The sequence below is a fragment of the Ursus maritimus genome, unplaced genomic scaffold, assembly GCF_017311325.1.
Source record: "Ursus maritimus isolate PB19 unplaced genomic scaffold, ASM1731132v1 scaffold_6, whole genome shotgun sequence".
NCBI classification, from domain to species: domain Eukaryota; kingdom Metazoa; phylum Chordata; class Mammalia; order Carnivora; family Ursidae; genus Ursus; species Ursus maritimus.
This window is the reverse complement of record NW_024426774.1, coordinates 20,685,669-20,704,962: the sequence shown is the minus strand read 5'-3', so window position 1 is coordinate 20,704,962 and position 19,294 is coordinate 20,685,669. Positions and strand designations below refer to the sequence as shown.

General features: G+C 47.6%; 1 protein-coding gene across 1 annotated transcript in view; it reads right to left on the bottom strand.

Moving 5' to 3' along the window:
• DPYSL5 (dihydropyrimidinase like 5) overlaps positions 1 to 19,294 on the bottom strand; it is a 94,249-nt gene that overhangs the window by 27,704 nt on the left and 47,251 nt on the right. Inside the window, exons 3-4 of the mRNA XM_040623003.1 lie at positions 2,443 to 2,601; positions 40 to 219 (exon numbers count right to left, since the gene is read on the bottom strand). Of these exons, the coding sequence (XP_040478937.1) occupies positions 40 to 219; positions 2,443 to 2,601 (339 nt within the window). The remainder of the gene's footprint in view (positions 1 to 39; positions 220 to 2,442; positions 2,602 to 19,294) is intronic.

The window sequence follows — 19,294 nt, the reverse complement described above, 5'->3', positions numbered from 1 at the left end:
CCCAGCCTCCCCCCTCCCCAATATTCTCTATTGCCTTGCCTCGGCCACGAGCTCCCCATTCTCAGCGTGGACTCGGGGGATGGCTCCAATGTCCTTGCACGCATGCAACACCTGATACAGCTCACTGTCCCGAAGCATATACAAGTCTTTGTAGGTCATGAACATCTGGAATGAGTTGACACCCTTCTCCCTCACCAGTGTCTCCATTTCTGCTTTCACCTGGAGAGCAAAACGCAAAGCAATGCCACGTGAGTACAGGTGTTCAAGAGGCTGACTGGCGGATGCCGGCCCAGGATGGAGGAGTTGTGGGTCAGTTGGCGGAGTGACCATATGACCACCCGCCACCTCGCAGCATCTCACTTCCTCACAGGCTGCTGCTGTGAGGTCACGTGAGCAAACGGATGCAGAAGTACTTTGAAAACTGTCAAGTGTGACACAAACATAGGAACTATATTGTTACTGTCCAGGCTTGCTTCTGCTGTCCCAGAGGCGTGTCCTGTGTTTCTGACTCCAAGCCAGTCTTCTTGGTAAATGCACTAACATCTTTTACTCCCACGGCCTGTGCCCCCTGCCCTCGTAATGGAAGTGGTATTACAAAGAAGGCACAATAATGCTAAAAATCCTGAGCGCTGGGGTGCCTGGCTGGCTCAGTCAGTGGAGCGTGTGACTCTTGATCTCGGGGTTGTGGGTTCAAGCCCCAGGTTGGGCATGGACATTACCTAAAAATAAAATCTAAAAAAAATAAAATAAAAACAAATCCTGAGACCCAGGGGAAAATCTAATTTAGGAACATGAACAAAGCTACGTGACTAAGGAGATTCATCCCTATATTATTTATAATAGGAAAAAATGGAAGCAACATTGGTCTGACAATAGGAATATAAAGTGAGGTTTATCTCCTCGGCAGGATGTGAGGTGGCCACTGCCCTGATGGTCATGAAGACCGTGCAGCCAAACCGAGAACGCTCCCACTTACATGAAAGAGTTACTGTGTGAAAAGCACATATGAAAAAAAAAAACAACTGGAAGGCAATAAGCTACAATACTGGTTGTGTTGGGGGGTGACCAGATGATGGGCTTCTTTCCCATTTTTAAAATCTATAGATAGAAATTTTTTGGTAATAACAAAAAAGAATTTGAACTTCTAGAGGCGTGGAAGTCCCCACAACCTCCGGGGACCTAGAGATGTGACTGAGGATCGGAATGGACGCTCTATTCCAGGCCCACTTCAGGGGGAGGGACTAGAGAGGCTCGGGGTAGGGTCCATCCACCCAGGAGGGTGTCCAAAATAAAGAAAACCCCCACCTGTGGTAAGGGCTAACTGACATTCAGGGTGGTCTGTGCCTTCACCCAATACCATGAGGGAGATCTTCATGGTGTGAGGCTTGGGGGGCCTTCGAGGACCAGGTCGGAAATAATGGAGGACACTGGGTGAGCCCCACACTCACAGCTAAAACCCAAGGGCAGAAGTCCATGAGGCTTTTAATTACCATCTGGGAAGGAATGGTCCTTTAAGCCAGGCTCCACAGCTGAAGAACTTTGTAAAATGTCTTAATGCTTGTTTTTTTTAAATTAGATTCCATGCCCAATGTGGAGTTTGAACTCAGGACTCTGAGATCAAGAGCTGCACGCTCTACGGACGGAGACAGCCTGGCGCCCCGATGTTTGTTTATTTTTATGATTCTAGGGCACCCACACAAGTACAGGCACATGGTGATTAATACAGAATTGATGAAAGAACAAACACCCAGCCTGCTTCCCTGGGGTAATAAGCAATAGAACTCCAGAAACGAAGCAAAATCTAAACGCCTATCTGTTTTTAGGAAGAGCAAGGAGGTGGGACTCCAGGGCCTGGCCCCGGGGCCTGGGGCAGTGGGAGGGCCACAGAGGCAGAAGTGAGAAACGGCTGTTGGGAGCCGGCCTCAGCCAGCCGGCCAGGAGCAGCCTCCGGGCTCTCGGAGCGGGGCCTGGGCTCGAGAGGGAGGAAGTGGCCCTGTCCATTTGTTCCAGGCAGCACTGAGCCTGGACAGCTCCCTCTGTTCTATTCCGAGCCCTCAGGGCCACGCTGTCCCTTCCAGCACCAAAACGATAGGACCCTTGGAGCCTGACACTTGCCAAGCCCGCTACTCAGCAGCAGCCCCCTTAGGTGCCACTGGCATCCAGAGATGCTGCTGTGGGCCGAGCAAGGACTCGGCGCTCCCCACGCCTCTGGTCTTAGGCCATGTGTGTCTGCTGGAAAACTGGTCCTTTAAATTAAGCAGAACAAGCCTTCTCACCCCCTTGTGGAATCAAGCGTTTTTTCTTCTGGCATTTGGGGGGGGGCTAAGCTGGGGGTTCCCACACCTGTGGGAGAGCACTCCACCCTAGTCGACTCCGACCAAATGGCCCCTCTGCCTCCAAGAGCACTCATTCTTCTTTTGGGGTTCCAGCCAGCACCGTTACCTTGGGTGCCCACCAGGTGATCCCCACGTGCAGGGCGTAGTCACAGCAGACCTTCGGGTCGGCCAGACTCCGGCACTTCTCGTAGGCGTCCACGAGGGAGGTCTCCTTATCGGGCAGGACGTGGCCGATGACCATGGTGGTGCCTCCAACCAGTGCCGCCTGCGGGGGACGGGAAAAGCAGTCTTGTCACATCCCTTCCCACATCTGAGTCACTGCCGCAGGGAGGCCCGGGGTCCTTGGGGGGACGTTCAGGCCAACCACTGACCCTATCAAGCAAGAGGCTGTGAGTCGCCAATGCAGCAACACTTGGGAAACTGTAAGGAGCCAGACACGCTCGAGCCAGTGTGTGACCCTCACCGCCACTGTGGATCCAGCACCCAAACCTGCTTCTTCCTCATCTTGGGTTGTGGCTCGGCGCTTTGGAAAAACCGCTTAGGGTGTTACCCGAGCCCGAGGCCAGCGTCACCTTCCCGAAGAGCTGATTCCCCCCACCGCCAACGATTCTGGCCATCTTGAATAGAGAGATGACACAACCAAACGTTGAATGTAATATGTCTATTTATAATATTTATTTAGTCACCCAGACGTATTTAAATCCTAATGAAGGAAGTGTTAATTTGGATATATCATTTTGTTTTATTCTCTCATATTGCATGAAACAATTTTATTTATTTATTTAAAAAAAAATTTTAATTTATTTGATAGAGCCTAAACAGCGGGGAGGGGCAGAGGGAGAGGGAGAAGCAGAATTCTCCCCACTGAGCAGGGCCCGACACGGGGCTCGATCCCAGGACCCTGGGATCATGACCTGAGCCGAAGGCAGATGCTTCATGGACTGAGCCACCCAGGCGCCCCTTCATGAAACAATTTTAATCAAAGTTTTCATAGGCACTTTCCACATGGGAGGTTATGTCTTCAGTTTTTCCAAGCACATTACGTTCATTTCTATTTATCTTGTTTGATATAGAGCACTTTTTAGGTCCCTGTATGATTTATCAGTGATAAATTATCCTAGTCACAATCTCCACAAGATACCACTTAGAGAGAAATTCTTAAAAAGCCTCACTTGTAAAAAACAAACAAACAAACAAACAAACAAACAAACAAACAAACAAACATACCTCCAGGAATAATTACTAAATCTATATTAAAGATCCACTTCCCCCACACATATTTTTTTTAAACCAGTTTGGTTGGGTGAACAGCACAAGCTTCCAGAACTAGCATTGACCAAAGGCTGTTCCAGGCTAATGTGTGTTCCCAAACAAAACTTCATCAAAATAGAATAATAATTAAGAGAGGGCTCCACTACTTTGTGAAGGCTCTGATAGGTGATTCTCTTTTTCCGATGGGTAGAAGTTTGGATGAAACCCGTCCTTCTATTTGGGCCCAAATTTGAGTCCCCGGTCGCCATCTCCCAGCTGGATGACCTCAGCCACATTACTTAACCTCTCTGAGATGCTTTCCCTATAATAGCTACTCTAATAGCTACTTAGCCTCTCTAAGCTTTACCTAAATTAGCTTCCTTGCTGGATGGTTGGGAAAGTCAAGTGAAACATCTCGAATAAAACGGACTGACTGAAGTCTGTCCTAATGTGTGTGTTTATCCAGACTTTCGCTGTTTATCTCTGTTTTCTGTAGGGGAGAAAAACAGGACATGAAATTGTCTTAATGATTTCATGCTTCTCTGGTCAGTCAAATCCTTGATCACAAATCAGAAATATTACTGGGGAATGGGGAACTGAAAGAAAAATTAGTTCAGTGGCCAAACAAGAATTAAAATGAAAACTCTTGCAACACAGGTTTTCCACGCTGACCCTGGCTGGGCCAGTGAGACAACTAACTCCCTGTGTTGTCAGGAGGTCAGGGGTCCGACTTCTTGCATGGCTTAAAGCAACCAACAGAGGGCAGTAGTTCTGCGGTACAGGAAGGGGGAACCGCGAAGGGGGTGGGGGGGCAGGGAAATGGGAGAAGGGGAAGAGCAGCAGATTGTAGCTTTACTAGCTGCCTTCTATTTGTGATCCGGCTGGATGTGCCAGGCTGATTCATCCTTACAGCAGGTGGTTGTACTCTCTTCTGCCCTGAAATGCATTTCTTGCCTTTACACGTGGACATGGGGTGTGTCGGATATTGGGATTTTATACACTGAATTGTTTTATTTTATACACTTAATTGTTTTATTGGTTCTAGATTGCTTTCCTGTGCATTCCCCTCAGTGTGTCTGTGGCCTTGGACAGAAAAAGGGGGACCTGGAAACAGCACAGTATGATAAGAGAGCCAGGACTGTTCTTAAGATCTGTGGGTCCCAGAGCAAGAGTAGAAAAGGAGGTCCATGTGCTGAAGATCAAGCTAACTGTTACACAGAATACATTCTATCCCCCTACTACTCTGACAAATAAATATATGGCCGAGAAGGCCAGGCCTGAATTTAGAGCTCTTGGGAGTCCTTGCAGCTCTGAGCTACATAGCAGGGGATGTTGGCCTTCAGTCTTTGCACCTGCCCCAGCTCACACCCCTGACCCTGGGTTCGTCCTACAGGCTGCGGGTCTAAGATCTGCTCACTCCCTGCAAAATGCTGTCTTTGGACCTAGGCGTGCACACACTGGTAGTCTGACCCCCAGGAGGACAGACTCAAGCTTGCATAGGTCCTGGAAGTGCTCAGGACCATTCGTTAGGGAATTCTAGGGACCGTGAGTCTAGAAGAGGACAGTGGGGTCTGGACAGACATGGCCTCTCTTGCCTGAGTCTAAGGACAGTAACTGAAGAGTTCTGGTAGGTGTCCCCGGACGGCAGTGCTGACTTTCCCACTTACTGGCTGGAATCCAGGGCCAGCTGTGTGCCCGCTCTGCACCTCACCTCGAGGGGGCCCAGGGAAGATCCGGTGGCAATGGATGTGAGAGCATCTGCGAGCTGGGAAGGGGCACATAAATATCTGGAATAATTATTTCTGCTATTACCTCCGGCCTCAAAACAAGAGTTTAACAGGATCAGCAAATACTCCCCCAGCTGCAGGTTCAGGAGCCCAGACCAGATGCTAGATGCACAAGGATGTACAAGCACTTGTCTCCTCTCAGGCAAGATAAACACAGAGCTGGCTTTAAAATACGTACAGTTCCAACCCACGGGATGAATGCCGACAAGCTCTGTCTTCCTGGGAGTGTGATATCACAGATGTGACAGACCTTTTTACTGTCATCCCACACAAAACAGCCTTGTAGAAATCAACAGAGAGCACGACCCAATCCTGCTCCTGAGGCTTTCAAAGGGATTATGTTTGCGAATATGGGGCTGTGTGACTGCTGAGCGTTCCTGGTCTTCTGCTAAATGGTGTGGGTTAAGCAAGCTGTGGACAATGTTTAATGGAAGTCAACAGAAATGATGTTCACAGAGTCTAAGTCATAACACGGAAAAAGGGTGATACTATAATGAGCGAAAAAGGCAGAATTCAATATGTGTACCCAAGATGCTGAGAAGTATGTTTAAACACACAGGCACCCACACAAGGAAAAACATGGGAGGAAATATACCAAAACATTAACAAGGACTGTTTTGAGTGATGAGAGTCTGAGTTATTTATTTTCTCTAGTTTCCTGAAATTTATTTAATAGACTATATTACTTTATTTATAATACCTTTTTAAAATATAAATTTGGAGGAAGCTAAAAATTATTTAAAATTTAGTTAACCATGTGGGGTGCCTGGGTGGCTCAGTCAGTTAGGTGTCCGACTCTTGGTTTCAGCTCAGGTCATGATCTCACAGTCCTGGGATAAAGCCCCATGGAGTTCCCTGCTCAGTGGGGAGTCAGCTTGAGATTCTCTCTTTGCTTCTCCGTTTGCCCCTTCCTGCACCCCCCACATGCTCTCTCTCTCAAATAAATACATAAATCCTTAAAAAAATTTAGTTAGCCATGCTTATGTGCTCAAAATACTTTCTTTTAAAGTTATGAAACATTCCAAATATACAGTAAAAGTACAGAAAATAATACAACACCTAGGCATGAGCCCACTAGTCTAAACATAACAGATTTAACACTTTTTACTGTTTTTTAAAAAATATTTTAAAAAATGGAATACAAGCAATCCAACCAAAGCCCTCTACCCTGTTCTAGCCCTGTTCTCCATCCCTCTCCCCTGAGGTTGCTATAATTGCTCCCATCTATGTGCTTATGCTTCAACTATGCTTGTTTTGTGAATTTAAAAATTTACGCAAATGTTATTGGACTGTCCATACCTTTTTGCAACTTGCTTTTTTAAAAACTCAACATCTTTAAGATCTATTTCATTCACTTAATTAATTGTATGAATACTCCTCCACGTAGGTATTCAATTCCGAGTTCAAGGACACTTACCACCATACGTGGTGCTTGAGTATTCCCGCTCACACCTGAGCAGTCCCCACGTTCAGGGTATACGGTACCAGTTCGCGGCGCATGCGCACCTCCAATTATACAGGCCCGGCCCCGGTAACAGCCAGCTCACCGGGGTCACCTGGAGCCTCGTGGGTGACCAAAACTGCCCATTTACCGACACAGGTCCTTAAGTTTTTACATAAACTGCTGTCCAGCCAAGCATCCCCACTGAGCATGTGCATTTGTTTTTATTGTGAATGTGGGACTTCACATCTCTCACTATTAAGTTAATATGGGTATTGGGACCATTGGTTTAACCAACAGACACAGCATCATGATACACATTTGGCAGGAGATGAAACATAGCTTGAGTATTTCAAAGGGTTACGGTGATTTGTTGTTGACATTTGTGATATTCTGCTGGATAAATCTGGAATTATTTGATGCTCAGTAATGTCACCTCCATTTGTTTCCTAATAAAACCCAGGCACTTAATGGTAATCCATTCTATGACCCCTTTCCAGGCACACACTTGGCCAGCACTTGTACTGAAACGCAACAAAACCTGATAGAAATGTCGCCTTTGTGCTTCAGAAGTTCATCAGACCACTGTGGGGCACACAGGGTCTCCGTATGGACCAGGGCCATGCTCAGCAAGTTGGAAAGAAATTTCAGAAAAATATGATTTATTTGCTGACATCACAGCATTGGAGAGGACAGTATATGGGCCCTTCCTGCCTCTGTCAGGACTAAGCTCTTTGGGGAGTCACTCTCTTACCACCTTCTGCTTTGCTGCAGCTCGAACCATGTTGTGCCGGGATCCCAGTAGCAATGGTTTTTTTTATCTTCCAATTCCACACCCCTCCCTGCCCCTGCCCCGCAACCCCTCCTCCAAAGGAGAAGCTTGTTCCAAGGCTGAACTAATAGGTCAAGGCACGAACTTGGTGCTCTGCCATTGCAAAGGCAGTTGGGCCAGAGCTAACCCATGGGGTTTTTCACTGGGGAAGGGGGAGGGGCTTCCTGGAGCATATAGAAGGCTCCCTACGGAGCATAGAAAACAGAGTTTGTTTTGGGGGGGAGGTAACTGGAATCAGAAAAGCAGGCTCTGCTACTGCCTAGACCTATAGATCAAGGGAAACTTAGCCTTTAAAGAGGGAATGCTCCAGCACAGAGAGGCAAATAACAAGTATTTGGGTGTGTTTTGTTGACTAGTGAGCGTGATGCAAACACTTCTACATCTCCTGATGCAGCTGGAAAAGGCAGCATTGGTTCAGCTCTTGGAATTGCTGAACCACTTCTTTTTCTTTGCACATTAAAATGATCTTCTATCTTTTATTCACAATCTCCCAAAGTACCAGAGAAAAAAAAATCACTAGCTCGGTGGTTTCTTTCTTGCTCTGAGCAACTTCACCATCAGGGAGCTGTCGGCTGCTCACGGGCCCTCTGGAAAGCCAGCTCTTACGCGCCACCCATGTCTTGGGACTTGAGAAACTCTCCAGAAGAAGGACCTGAGCATTTCATCAAGTGAGATGACACACATTTGGTGCTTAGAACCATGCCTGGCACTCAGTCCACATCTTCTGCATCCAGAAACACAAGCCCCCCAAGCCAGGGCCAGCTTCGCGGGCACGCGGTCTGAGTGGTCCCACAGTGCCTTGCATGTAGACAGGCTCTCTGCTTGGTATTGAATGTTTTGCTGTCATCATCTTAAAATTCTTCACCATTTTTGAACCAGGAGTCCCACATTTTTATTAGCTACACTTGCCTGATCGACGGTGACCCGGCTCTTAACAGAATACACCGAGCATCGCCACCAACTCAGGCAGCTCGCACTGGGGGCTCAGGACACGGACTCTTCCTCTGACAATTCCCTTCCAGGCTGCCTGAGTGCAGACCACCGCCCTGACCCCCGCTCCAGTCTCTTTTGCAGTGACCCCCAACCCTTTTCTATCAAATGCCTCCTTTCTCCGAAAAACCAAAACCAAAACCAAAAAACTCCCTAGCTTTTCTACAGGGCATCCGACTGATGTGCGATCAGTTCCCTGGGGCTACCCTTTCTGTCCCTGTGGCTGCAGACAGCTCTCAAGCCTTTTCTTGACCCATAACTTACAGCCTGTGGAGCTCATCCTGCAGCTGACTGGTGTTCTCTAAATAGTACATCTGCAATTAATTGCGTTCCCAAACTTCCTTTTTCTTTCCACTCCTACCTTCTAGGTCCACGGCCTCTCCCAGACCATGGGCGCAATGCTCTTACTCTAAAGCATTACCATGTCTAAAACTCACATTTCATTCTTTGATTTTTCTGCAGAGGAACCAGGCAACCTTCAATCCACAATGTATTTTGGGAAAAGGACATTTTCCCCACACTCACTCTGCCTGCCATTTACAGGCATATTAATGTTATATTTAGAGGCAAAATAGCATAGTGACAAGAACTGGACTTCAAGGCAGGCAGATCCAGGTTTAAATCCTAGCTCCATCACTTACTTGTAAGAACTGGGGCAAGTTGTTTAATCTCTGAGCTCCATTCCCTCATCTGTAAAATGAAGATAATAATATATACCCATGGGGTTACTCTAATTAAATAATGCATGTAAAGCACTTAGCACAGTGCGTGCACATAGTAGGAGCCCAATAAATAGTAGTGTTGGTGGCCAACAAGCATAATTTGTAGGTAGCATTAATACACACACTATGTGCCCTCCATGACATGTATCAGATGCTCCAGAAGGAGCGAGAAATGTAAGCACCTTAGGTACTTAGAATGCGGTTGGCAAACAGGACAAGGAGAAGGTTCATTTGTAATAGAGATGACGTCGAAGTGCTGCGAGAGCACAAGGCATCAAAAGTAACATTCCTCTTGGGGAGCCTGGGTGGCTTAGTTGGTTAAGCCTCTGTCTTTGGCTCAGGTCATGATCCCGGGGTCCATGTCATAATCCTGGGGCCCTGAGCGGGCTCCCTGCTCATCGGGGAGTCTGCTTCTCCCTCCGCCTCTCCCCCTGCTCATGCTCTCTCTCTCAAATAAATAAAATCTTAAAAAAAAAAAAAAGGAACATTCTTTTTGGTGGCAGCATCAAGTGCAGAAGGCCAGAGGAAGGGAACAGACAGCAGACCTGTCTAGTTAGGTCCAAACTGTGAGGACCCTGCCGGACCTGGATTCCATCGGGTCAGCAAAGTTTAGCAGCTTGTGTGCTGTGGAGGCGGTGGTCCCAGGGGGCTGAGGGAGTGTGGGGTTCCTGGGAGCACGTTTACAGAGAGGATGCCAGTCACACCCTGAGCCCTGGGCAGGTCTGTGGTCACAGCAGGCTGCAGGGCAGAAGAAGAGGGTGAAGTCTGACTTCCAATACTCCGGCTGAGGAGTGCCAGCTGCAGTGTGATGGCCCTGATCGGGGTCGGGGATGGAAGGGACAAATGTGAAGCTGTTTCCTGGAAGAAGCGGCAACAGCTAGGTTTGATGCTAGAAGGGGAGGTGAGGTAAATGATGAGGGAGGTTTCATGCTGAGAAAACAGTACGAGGAGAGGGAAGGGGGTTTTGTTCGTCTTGAGACAGAGCCGACTGAGGGACATCCGATGGGGATGGACGTCACTAATGCTAACCGACACCCACTGAGCATGTGCTCTGTGCCCCTTCCACTGTCACAATGACCCCGTGAAACAGGTACACTACTGTCCCCCAGTGCTCAGATGAGGAAACTGAGGGTTGACCTTCGTATCTGTTAGGCTGGGAGGGACCCCTCTTCGCACCCATTCAAGAGCGGTGGGGGAATGGAGAAAGGAGGAGATGATCAGAGAGTGCTGGACCTTTGATCCCACACCTCTTAGCAAAACAGGAAATGGAGTCAAATTCCCAGGGGCTGGAATCAACTCCGTGAGGGGCCAGGGAAGCCGGCTGCTGGGGCAGAGGAAGCAGCCTGGGAGAGCTGAGAGAGTGGGGAGCCCGGGGGGTGGAGAGGTGGGCAGGGATGGCCTACAAAAGGGTCCAGGCAGAGCTCCAGCAGGGCAATAAAAGGGGAGGCATCTCAGGCCGGCTCAGAGTTTGGTTGGGACTTAGGGTGCCATTTGCATTTTTACGCTTGGTAGCAGTGCGTGGGGGCAGGCTCTCTGGGGGGAGAGGCCTGCACTCTGGAGCCTGGCAGACCTGGGCCTGCCTTCAGTCTGTATCGCCAAGGAGTCCTGTGGTCTTGGGCGAGCGAGCTCTGGCTTGACAGGAAGGGGTGCCATTCCTGGAAGGAGGGATCCCCGAGAGGGCGGCAGGGCTGTGGTGGACGTGCTGAGTTTGGGGGAGGCGCACAGGGTGTCCAGGCTGTAGCTATAACCGTGGGCGTCATCGCTAACAGGTCACCAGGGGAGACAAGGTGAGGAGGAGGAGGTGATCCGGGCTAGAGCTCTGAGAGGCAGCACATGAGGGAGGATTCAGACGGAGCTAAGACCAGGAGGAACACTGGGAAGGATAGCTAAGACCAGGAGGAAGACCAGGTCGGCATGGGGTTATGGAAGCCAAGCAACCCTCCTACCGAGGCATGAAACTCCCTGGCTCAACGGCTTCAAGAAGAGGGGAGCTGCCCTAGAGATTAAGCTGTCCCCCCGCCACAGGCCTAAGTGCACAAACCAGGGCAGTGTGGGGGTCTCAGGGACAGTGAACAAGCACCTCTGCTCTGGAGGCCCTGACGTAAGCCTGTCAGGCGCCCACTCACCAGGCAGCTCCCGGCACGCACGGTGCCCCCGGCAGCAGCACTGCAGAAGGGAGAGCAGGTCTGAGATTCCGAGCAAAGTCCTCCCCTCCCCTCCTCCCGTCAGCCTGATAGCCCTGCTGCTAGGAGCAGCTGGGTCACACAGAGGTCAGGAGTCTGGCAAGAGCTCTCCTCCTCCTTCCCTTCTGTCTCCAATTCCTAAGTACAAAGGGGTGCTTGCTGATTCTCTCGAGGGGCTGCTCGTGGGGCAGGGCTGGAGGCAGAACCTCTCATTTCCGAGGACCCGGCAGGGAAGGATGGTTCCTGAGCTCTGGGATTCTCACTGCTGCAGGCGCCCAAGGCAGCAGAGAGTCACTCCTACTCTAGGGGTTTCGGATGAAACTAGACCCAGAGAGAATCTCCTGGAGAGCTGCGCCCCAGCCCAAGGACCTGGTCCCTTTGTCCCTCAATGCACGGAGTGCTCCAGGAGCGGGTCAGCTGTCCTCCCCTCATCAAGTCTTCGCAACCACCACGTGCGACAGCAGTGTGCCTACCTCAGTGTCTTAGAGCTGGGCCAAGACGGGGGGCTAGATATTTTTACTCCAAATCCCCCGCTCTTCTGTAATGCTAAGAACACATCTGATACCCATGAAATAGTAACGAAGCCCAGACCCTCATATCCTGCGGTGTTCTCACCTGGTTTCAGGGTCTCCTAGAGGAAATACTTAAAATAGACAACTAATAAGGAAGTATATACATCAGCCCTAACATTCTCTCACTTCTGGAACTAAGAATACATGAATACCAACCGGAGGGAGAATGTTAAAGCATGCATGAGACGATGCACATTTTCACGGTTAAGACATTTCCTTTAAACCCTGGAATGAATTGTGTTAATTCCCAGGCATGGCAGATGGGCGTGTTGCGGGGAGAGAGAAGCAGCTTGCTCAGGAGAAGGTGACATCACTCTTCCGAAGCCAGCAGGCTGCTCTGGCAGTTAACGTCTGGGCTGAATGCACTTTCAGGAGAGGGACTCACATTTACTGACGGCCTACTATGTGCAGTGGTCTTAACATTTCTTATCTTGTTTGATCCTCAAAATGAGTCTATAATTGAAAGCAAGGATTCAGACAGATATATGTGTCCATAGCAGCATTATTCCTAACAGCCAAAAGGTGCAAGCCACCCAAGGGTCCCGTGATGCACAGACAAATAAATAGTGGCATAGATGAATGGTATCCAGCCTTTAAAACGGAGGAAATTCTGACTCACGTTACAACATAATTGAAACTTGAGAACATTATGCCCAATGAAATAAGCCGGTCACAAATGGACAAATACTGTACGAATCCACAGAGATGAGGTACCTAGGGTAGTCAAGTTCACAGTGACAAGTGGAATGGTGGTTGCCAGGAGTTGTGAGGGGGAGGGGAATTGGGGAAGTCATATTTAATGGGTACTGAGTTTCAGTTAAGATGAAAAAATTCTGGAGATGGATTTTTTTTTTTAAAGATTTTATTTATTTGAGAGAGAGAGAGAGAACAAGCAGGTGGAGGGGCAGAGGGAGAGAAGGAGAAGCAGACTCCTGGCTGAGTGCAGAGCCTGACGCGGGGCTCAATCCCAGGACCCCGAGATCATGACCTGAGCCGAAGGCAGACGCTTAACCAACTGAGCCACCCGAGCGCTCCTGGAGATGGGGTATTGCAGCAACAACATTGTGTATGTACTTAATGTCACTGACCTGTACCCTTAAAAATGGCTAAAATGGTAAATGTTATATTTTAGCACATTAAAAAATTTTAAAAATATGATTCTATAGGGTAGAGGTTACTCTTCTCCTTCTCAGATAAGAAAATGGACTCAGAGGAAATAGCACAGCCAGAATAAATGCGGGTCCATCTGCTTCTAGAGCCCCCACATTTCCTTTATAGTATGCTGCCCCTTCTAGAGCTCAGGATGGCCCTGGCCTGACTGAGGGGCTCCCTGTTTCCAAGATTCCTCTGTGAAAAGATGGAGAAAAGCCCAAGTGAAATTGGACCTAACTAGTTTAGACACAGAGAGGTAGGTGTGGCTTGAGTGTGAATTACAGGGCTAAATCTGAGAATTGTGCCAACATCCAAAATTATGAAATGAGGAGCTCCAGGCTTCTCTCTAATCCAGAATGATTATCTTCACTGCCGAGCATCCAATTTAAATTCATCGTGTTTAATACAAAGCCAGAGTACAGGGCAGGCTGTCTCCCGACATGCAGTTGCCATGGAGACCGGAGATGATCCTCAAAGGGAGTTATGTGGCGGAGAGAACGTGGCTGCCAGCTTCTAAAAAGCCAAGGGGCCTGGGGAAACCATTCTAAAATAGAGCCGCACAGAGGGGCCCTTTGTCATCGTCCTCCTTAGCAAAGCCCCTTCTAATCCCAAAGCGGGGAAGTTTACAGGCAAGCAGGGCACGACCATCTTTATTAAAAGCCCAGGCTGCCCATGGATGCCAGAGAGGAGGGATTTATCAACCATCCAGAAATAAACCACATGCAACCCAACTTGCTCTCCTGCCCCCGTCTACCCTGACGTGGGTGAGTCCTCATGTTGGTTCCAAAGTTAAGTGATAACAATATCATCAAACTGCCAGGGGAGGCGGCCCTGGGGCCTCCCTGGATACAAGGCGGCCAGGAATGGGGCTAGAGTCGAGGCTGGGAGGCAGGCAGACCTGTCCCTGCTCTGATTAGCATGGCAAGCATTTCACTTTCTAAGACTCAGTTTCCCCACCTGGAAAGAATAGATAATAAGATAATAATAAGACCTGCCCGAGGGGGGCTTTAAAGATCAAAGTAAGTGAATAATGGATATACAGGTGCTCTGCCAATGGGCCTGGACAGCTCCACATACCGCTCTTGTAGAAGGCAGGGGGCAGAAGCTCATCTGTGGGTCTGTGGAGAGCCACTAAGCCACCAGGAGCCACCTGGGGGCCTGGGATCCCAGAGCCCATCAGAGGCTCAATTTGCTCCATTCTCAACCGTGTATTTTCCACACAGCAGTAAAAATATACTCTTTGATGGGCCATGAAGTCCAGGGCATAGAGATTCGGAGCTAGCGTGCTCTCCCAAACATGAGTTCTAGAGAATCTTAAGCCTGGGAAGTGACTCAGGGCACCAACCCAGACGAGAAGCCACAGCCCAAGCCTGGTGGTAACAAGGGATACCAAAAAGAATGGAAACCTGACAGAGGAACCAGGAGAGGGTGGCAATGGCTTAGTGGTTAGAATTCCAGTCCACCAAAACTCTACCCTCCTCTAGTTCCCTCAACACGACCCAGCATACCCCTATTCACCACGGACTGACTGTAAGGCAGAGAGGGAGCAGAAGGGACTCTTCCCCATGACGTCCTCACAGTGTACTGTACAGTAAGATACGGAGCACGTGAAGACAGTACAACCACATCAGTGTATAGCCCAGCTTCATGGAGGACAACCTTGAGGCCCTCATCTGGACCCCCAACACCCAACAGAGTTTCTTTTAACACACACACACACACACACACACACACACACACACACACACACTCATAGCTTTTTTTCCCCCTTTTTTCCCCTCTCCAAATAACTTGAGAAAATTTTAAAGAAAAGTCTTAACTTTTAGCTAGCAGAAAGGGACCATGCCAAGGGCAGAGAAAGTTTATCAAGTGTTTGGTTAATGCACTCAGTTTACAGTTCTCTTAAGTTTTTGGCTTATAGCCTGTACTAAAAAAAATTTGCTCCCAAAGACAAAATAACCAAAACAACTTCGAAAAAGAAGAACAGGGGGACCTGGGTGGCTCATTTGGTTGAACGTCCGACTCTTGACTTCAGCTCAGGTCCTGATCTCAGGGTTGTGAGACTGAGGCCTGCGTTGGGCTCTGTCCTTGGCATGGAGTCCGTTTGAGATGTTCTCTCTTCTCTCCCTCTGCCCCTCCCCCACTGCTCGCCCTCCATCCCCCGCCCTGGCCAAGTAAATAAATAAATATAATCTTAAAAAAAAAAAAGATGTACAAAGCTGGAGGACTTACACTATCTGCTTTCAAGTCTTATTATAAAGGTATATGTCTACCATATGACCGAGACATTCCATTCTTAGGTAATTATGTAAGGGGAAGAAGCATATGTCTGGACAAACACTTGTATCCTAATGTTCATAGCAGCTTTATCTGCAATAACCAAAAACTTAATAATGCTGAGTGGAAGAAAGCAGGCCAAAAAAGGAATAAATACTGGATTATTCCATTTATATAAAAATGTTGAAAATGCAAACTAATCTATTGTGACAGAAAACAGATCAGTGGTTATCAGGGGCAGAGAAGGATGACAAGGGACACAGAAAGACTTTTGGGGGTGATGAATATGTTTATCATATTAATGGTGATGACTTCACAGTGTATACATAATACAAAATGGATCAAACTGTATACTTTAAGATTTTATTTTTTTAAGTAAGCTCTCTACACCCGACCGTGGGCCTCGAACCCACAACCCTGAGATCAAGAGTCGCACGCTCCACCAACTGAGCCAGCCAGGTGCCCCTCAAACTATACGCTTTAAAAATGCATGACTTATTGTACGTCAATTGTACCTTAATAAATTTGTTGAGGAAAAAAAACACATGTATTAAAACAAAAAAAGTTGGTTTCCAAGGTTACTGAATCATGACCTTCTTCATTCTATTCATACACCTCCCCAAAATAAAGTGCGCCAACATATATTAATTTTTTAAGAAGATTTTATTTATTTATTTGAGAGAGAGAGACAGAGAGACAGAGAGAGAATGAGCGGGGCGAGGCAGTGGGAGAGGGAGAAGCAGACTCTCGGCTGAGCAGGAAGCCGGACGTGGGGCTCGGTCCCAGGACCCGAGGATCACGATCTGAACCAAAGGCAGACGCTTAACAGACTGAGCCACCCAGACGCCCCTAATTTTATTTCTAAATATTAATTGAGAATACTGTGGCGAGTTCAAATCTAAACATGAAAGTTATTTATGGATTAGGGGTTGGAGTCATGAATCTTTAGCAGTACTTCCATCTCTAACATGGTGTGTGTGATTGAGCATGTGTGAGTGCGAGAATGTGCAAATGTATGACCGTGTGTGAGCATGAGAAAGAAAAACTGATCAGTGAGAAAGTTCTTCCTACAGTTGGCCCATAGTTTTGTCTTCGTACAGTCACTAACTAAGGATCATGATAGCTCCTAATTTTTAATTAACAAGAAATAAAAAAGGATCAGAAGGAGAAAAAATGTGCTTGGCGGCACTGATCACTTGAGGGAATCACGAGGCTGAAACCACCAGGGGAAAAGATGTGGCATCTACACACATTCCTACCTGTCCATCAGGGCATCATTCTAAGACATGCACCTTACTCTCAACACAGGACTATGACGACCTCATATCAGAGGCAGCTACAGCAAGGCTTGGGAAAAGAGATATTTACAATTGAGATTTCTGAGGCTTTCCATAAGGCTATGTTCAAATATTTCTTGAACTATTAAAAAATATGCAGGCTTTAAGAAAAGAAAAAGGAGAAAGAAAAGGAAGAAAAATACATCATTCATGTACTATATGTATCACTGAAATACACATGCAGTACATGTATTTTTTTCTTCTTTATTTTCTTTTTTTAAACCCCAAGGGAGGAGAATATAAACGCAGAACTTCTTGTACGAGGTATGAAAGGTTTCTAGTATGTTTGGGATCACAGAAGGGGTGTTTATTTCTATTCTTGAGCCAAAGGTTTTAAGATACGATAATCTCTGTATAGATAAATGCTTTGCAAAGACTATTCTAGAAATTGAGGAGCTGCTTGGTCCCCATAGGAGATTTTTTTCCAATACTAGATGTAAAATTCATAAGAAACAATAGATCTCCTCTTACATGTGTTCTAAGAAGGGTCAACCTGGCCTACATTTTGCCTGGCCAATTAATGTAGGTGTAGAATGAAAGTTGCCAGCAAGGCATTGTTAAGCAAGGTAACTGATTTGAAGCAGGACATCTTTAAATAGCTCCTGATGCCTGCAGAGTTTATGACTGGCTATTTCTGCTTTTAAGAGAAAGAAGAGAGAAAATTATCTAGAATTTATCACCATTACTATTAGACTCCATTTGAAATCTAAAACACTCATAGTTGACCCAACAGGAACAGAATCCAACTTTTTAGTTCCTATTTGATGCCTAAGAGTTTAATATGTAGGCTCATGAAGAAACTGTATAAATTTATTTTCCAGGGGGTGGGAGCACGATCAAGTGATTGATTGATTTAATGGACCCTCATATAGTGCTTGCTGAGCACCAAGTATTATTTTATGTTCTTTACAAATAGTAACCCAGTTAACACATAAAATGCTATTATAATCTCCATTTCCCAGAGAAAAAATTGAGAGACAGAGAGAGATTAATTTGTCCAAATCACACAGTAGACCATTCCAATGGTCTACGCCAGTCTGTGCTCATCACCACCACACGGTGCTGACATTCACCTGTTTCTTGAACATCTACTCTATGATTCAAGCTATGTGGGTCTGTGGTGGGTCATGAGTTAAATATAAATTATGGTCTCTGTCTCTCAAATACTCTTCAATTTAGCTGTAAGACAAACTGTGCAGGAGTTTCAGCTGGGAAGAAGAAAGTGGGATCCTGGATCTGAATTAGCTGGAGGGAGAACCGGATGTGGGCTTGGTAGGCATTCAAGGGTTCCTCGGATGGTGGGAAGGGACGGCAGCAGGGAGCATGGGACATTCACAGGGAAAGAAAAGCCCCTTGCTGATGCATGTGCATGTGTTGGGAATGGGGACTGGAGGGAGAGGCAAGGTCAGATGGGGAGCTGTCCAGGGTGAAGACCCAGAAATCCCAACTTGACATCTTAGACAACAGGGAGTCGCGGCAGGTTCTCAAGCAGGAACATGACACGAGGCACAGAAAGCTGTGAAGTGAAGGATGGCCAAGGTGATTTTTAATTTAAAAAATGTAAATATGGAGACTTCAAAAGATTTCAGTAGCTGAAGCAAAATCGGTGGAGTGGAGATGGACCAGGGCAAAATGTCTATAGGATGGCCATGGTTTTGCATGGGATCCCCCCAGCCCAATGGTAAACAGATGACTCCCAGTGAACCATGCCCTGTGCAGTCCCCTCCCATGAGTGTGAAAGGGGCCCTATGAATAAGATGGGGCACCATCACCCATGTGTTGTTATATGGCACAGTTGACTTTAAGAAAGGGAGATGAGGGGCGCCTGGGTGGCTCAGTCGTTAAGTGACAGCTTTCGGCTCAGGTCATAATCCCAGAGTCCTGGGATCGAGCCCCACATCGGGTTCCCTGCTTGGCTCCTTCTCCCACTCCCCCTGCTTGTGTTCCCTCTCTCGCTGTCTCCCTTTCTGTCAAATAAATTTAAAAAATCTTTAAAAAAAAGAAGGGAGATGATCTCAGCAGAGCTGAGGCTAACCAGGTGAGCTCTTAAAGGACCCGGTTCTTTCTGGCAAAAAGAGATTCTAAGTTTGAGGGATTTGAAATAGAAGAGGGATTCAAAGAGTCTCTGTGGCTGGCTTTGACGGTGGAGGGGGTCCATGGCAAGGAATGGTGACAGCCTCAGGTGCTGAGATGGGCCCTCGGCTGACAGCCAGCAGGGAAGCAGGGACCTCAGCACTCGAACGGCAAGCAGTTGAATTTTGCCACAGGCACATGAGCTGGGCGGAGGACTCTGAACTCCAGATGAGAAAGCAGCCTAGCTGAAACCTTGACTGTGTCCTTGTGAGACCCCGAGCAGAGAGCCCAGTCACACTGTGCCCAGACTTCTGGCCTACAGAACTGTGAGCTAGTAGTAA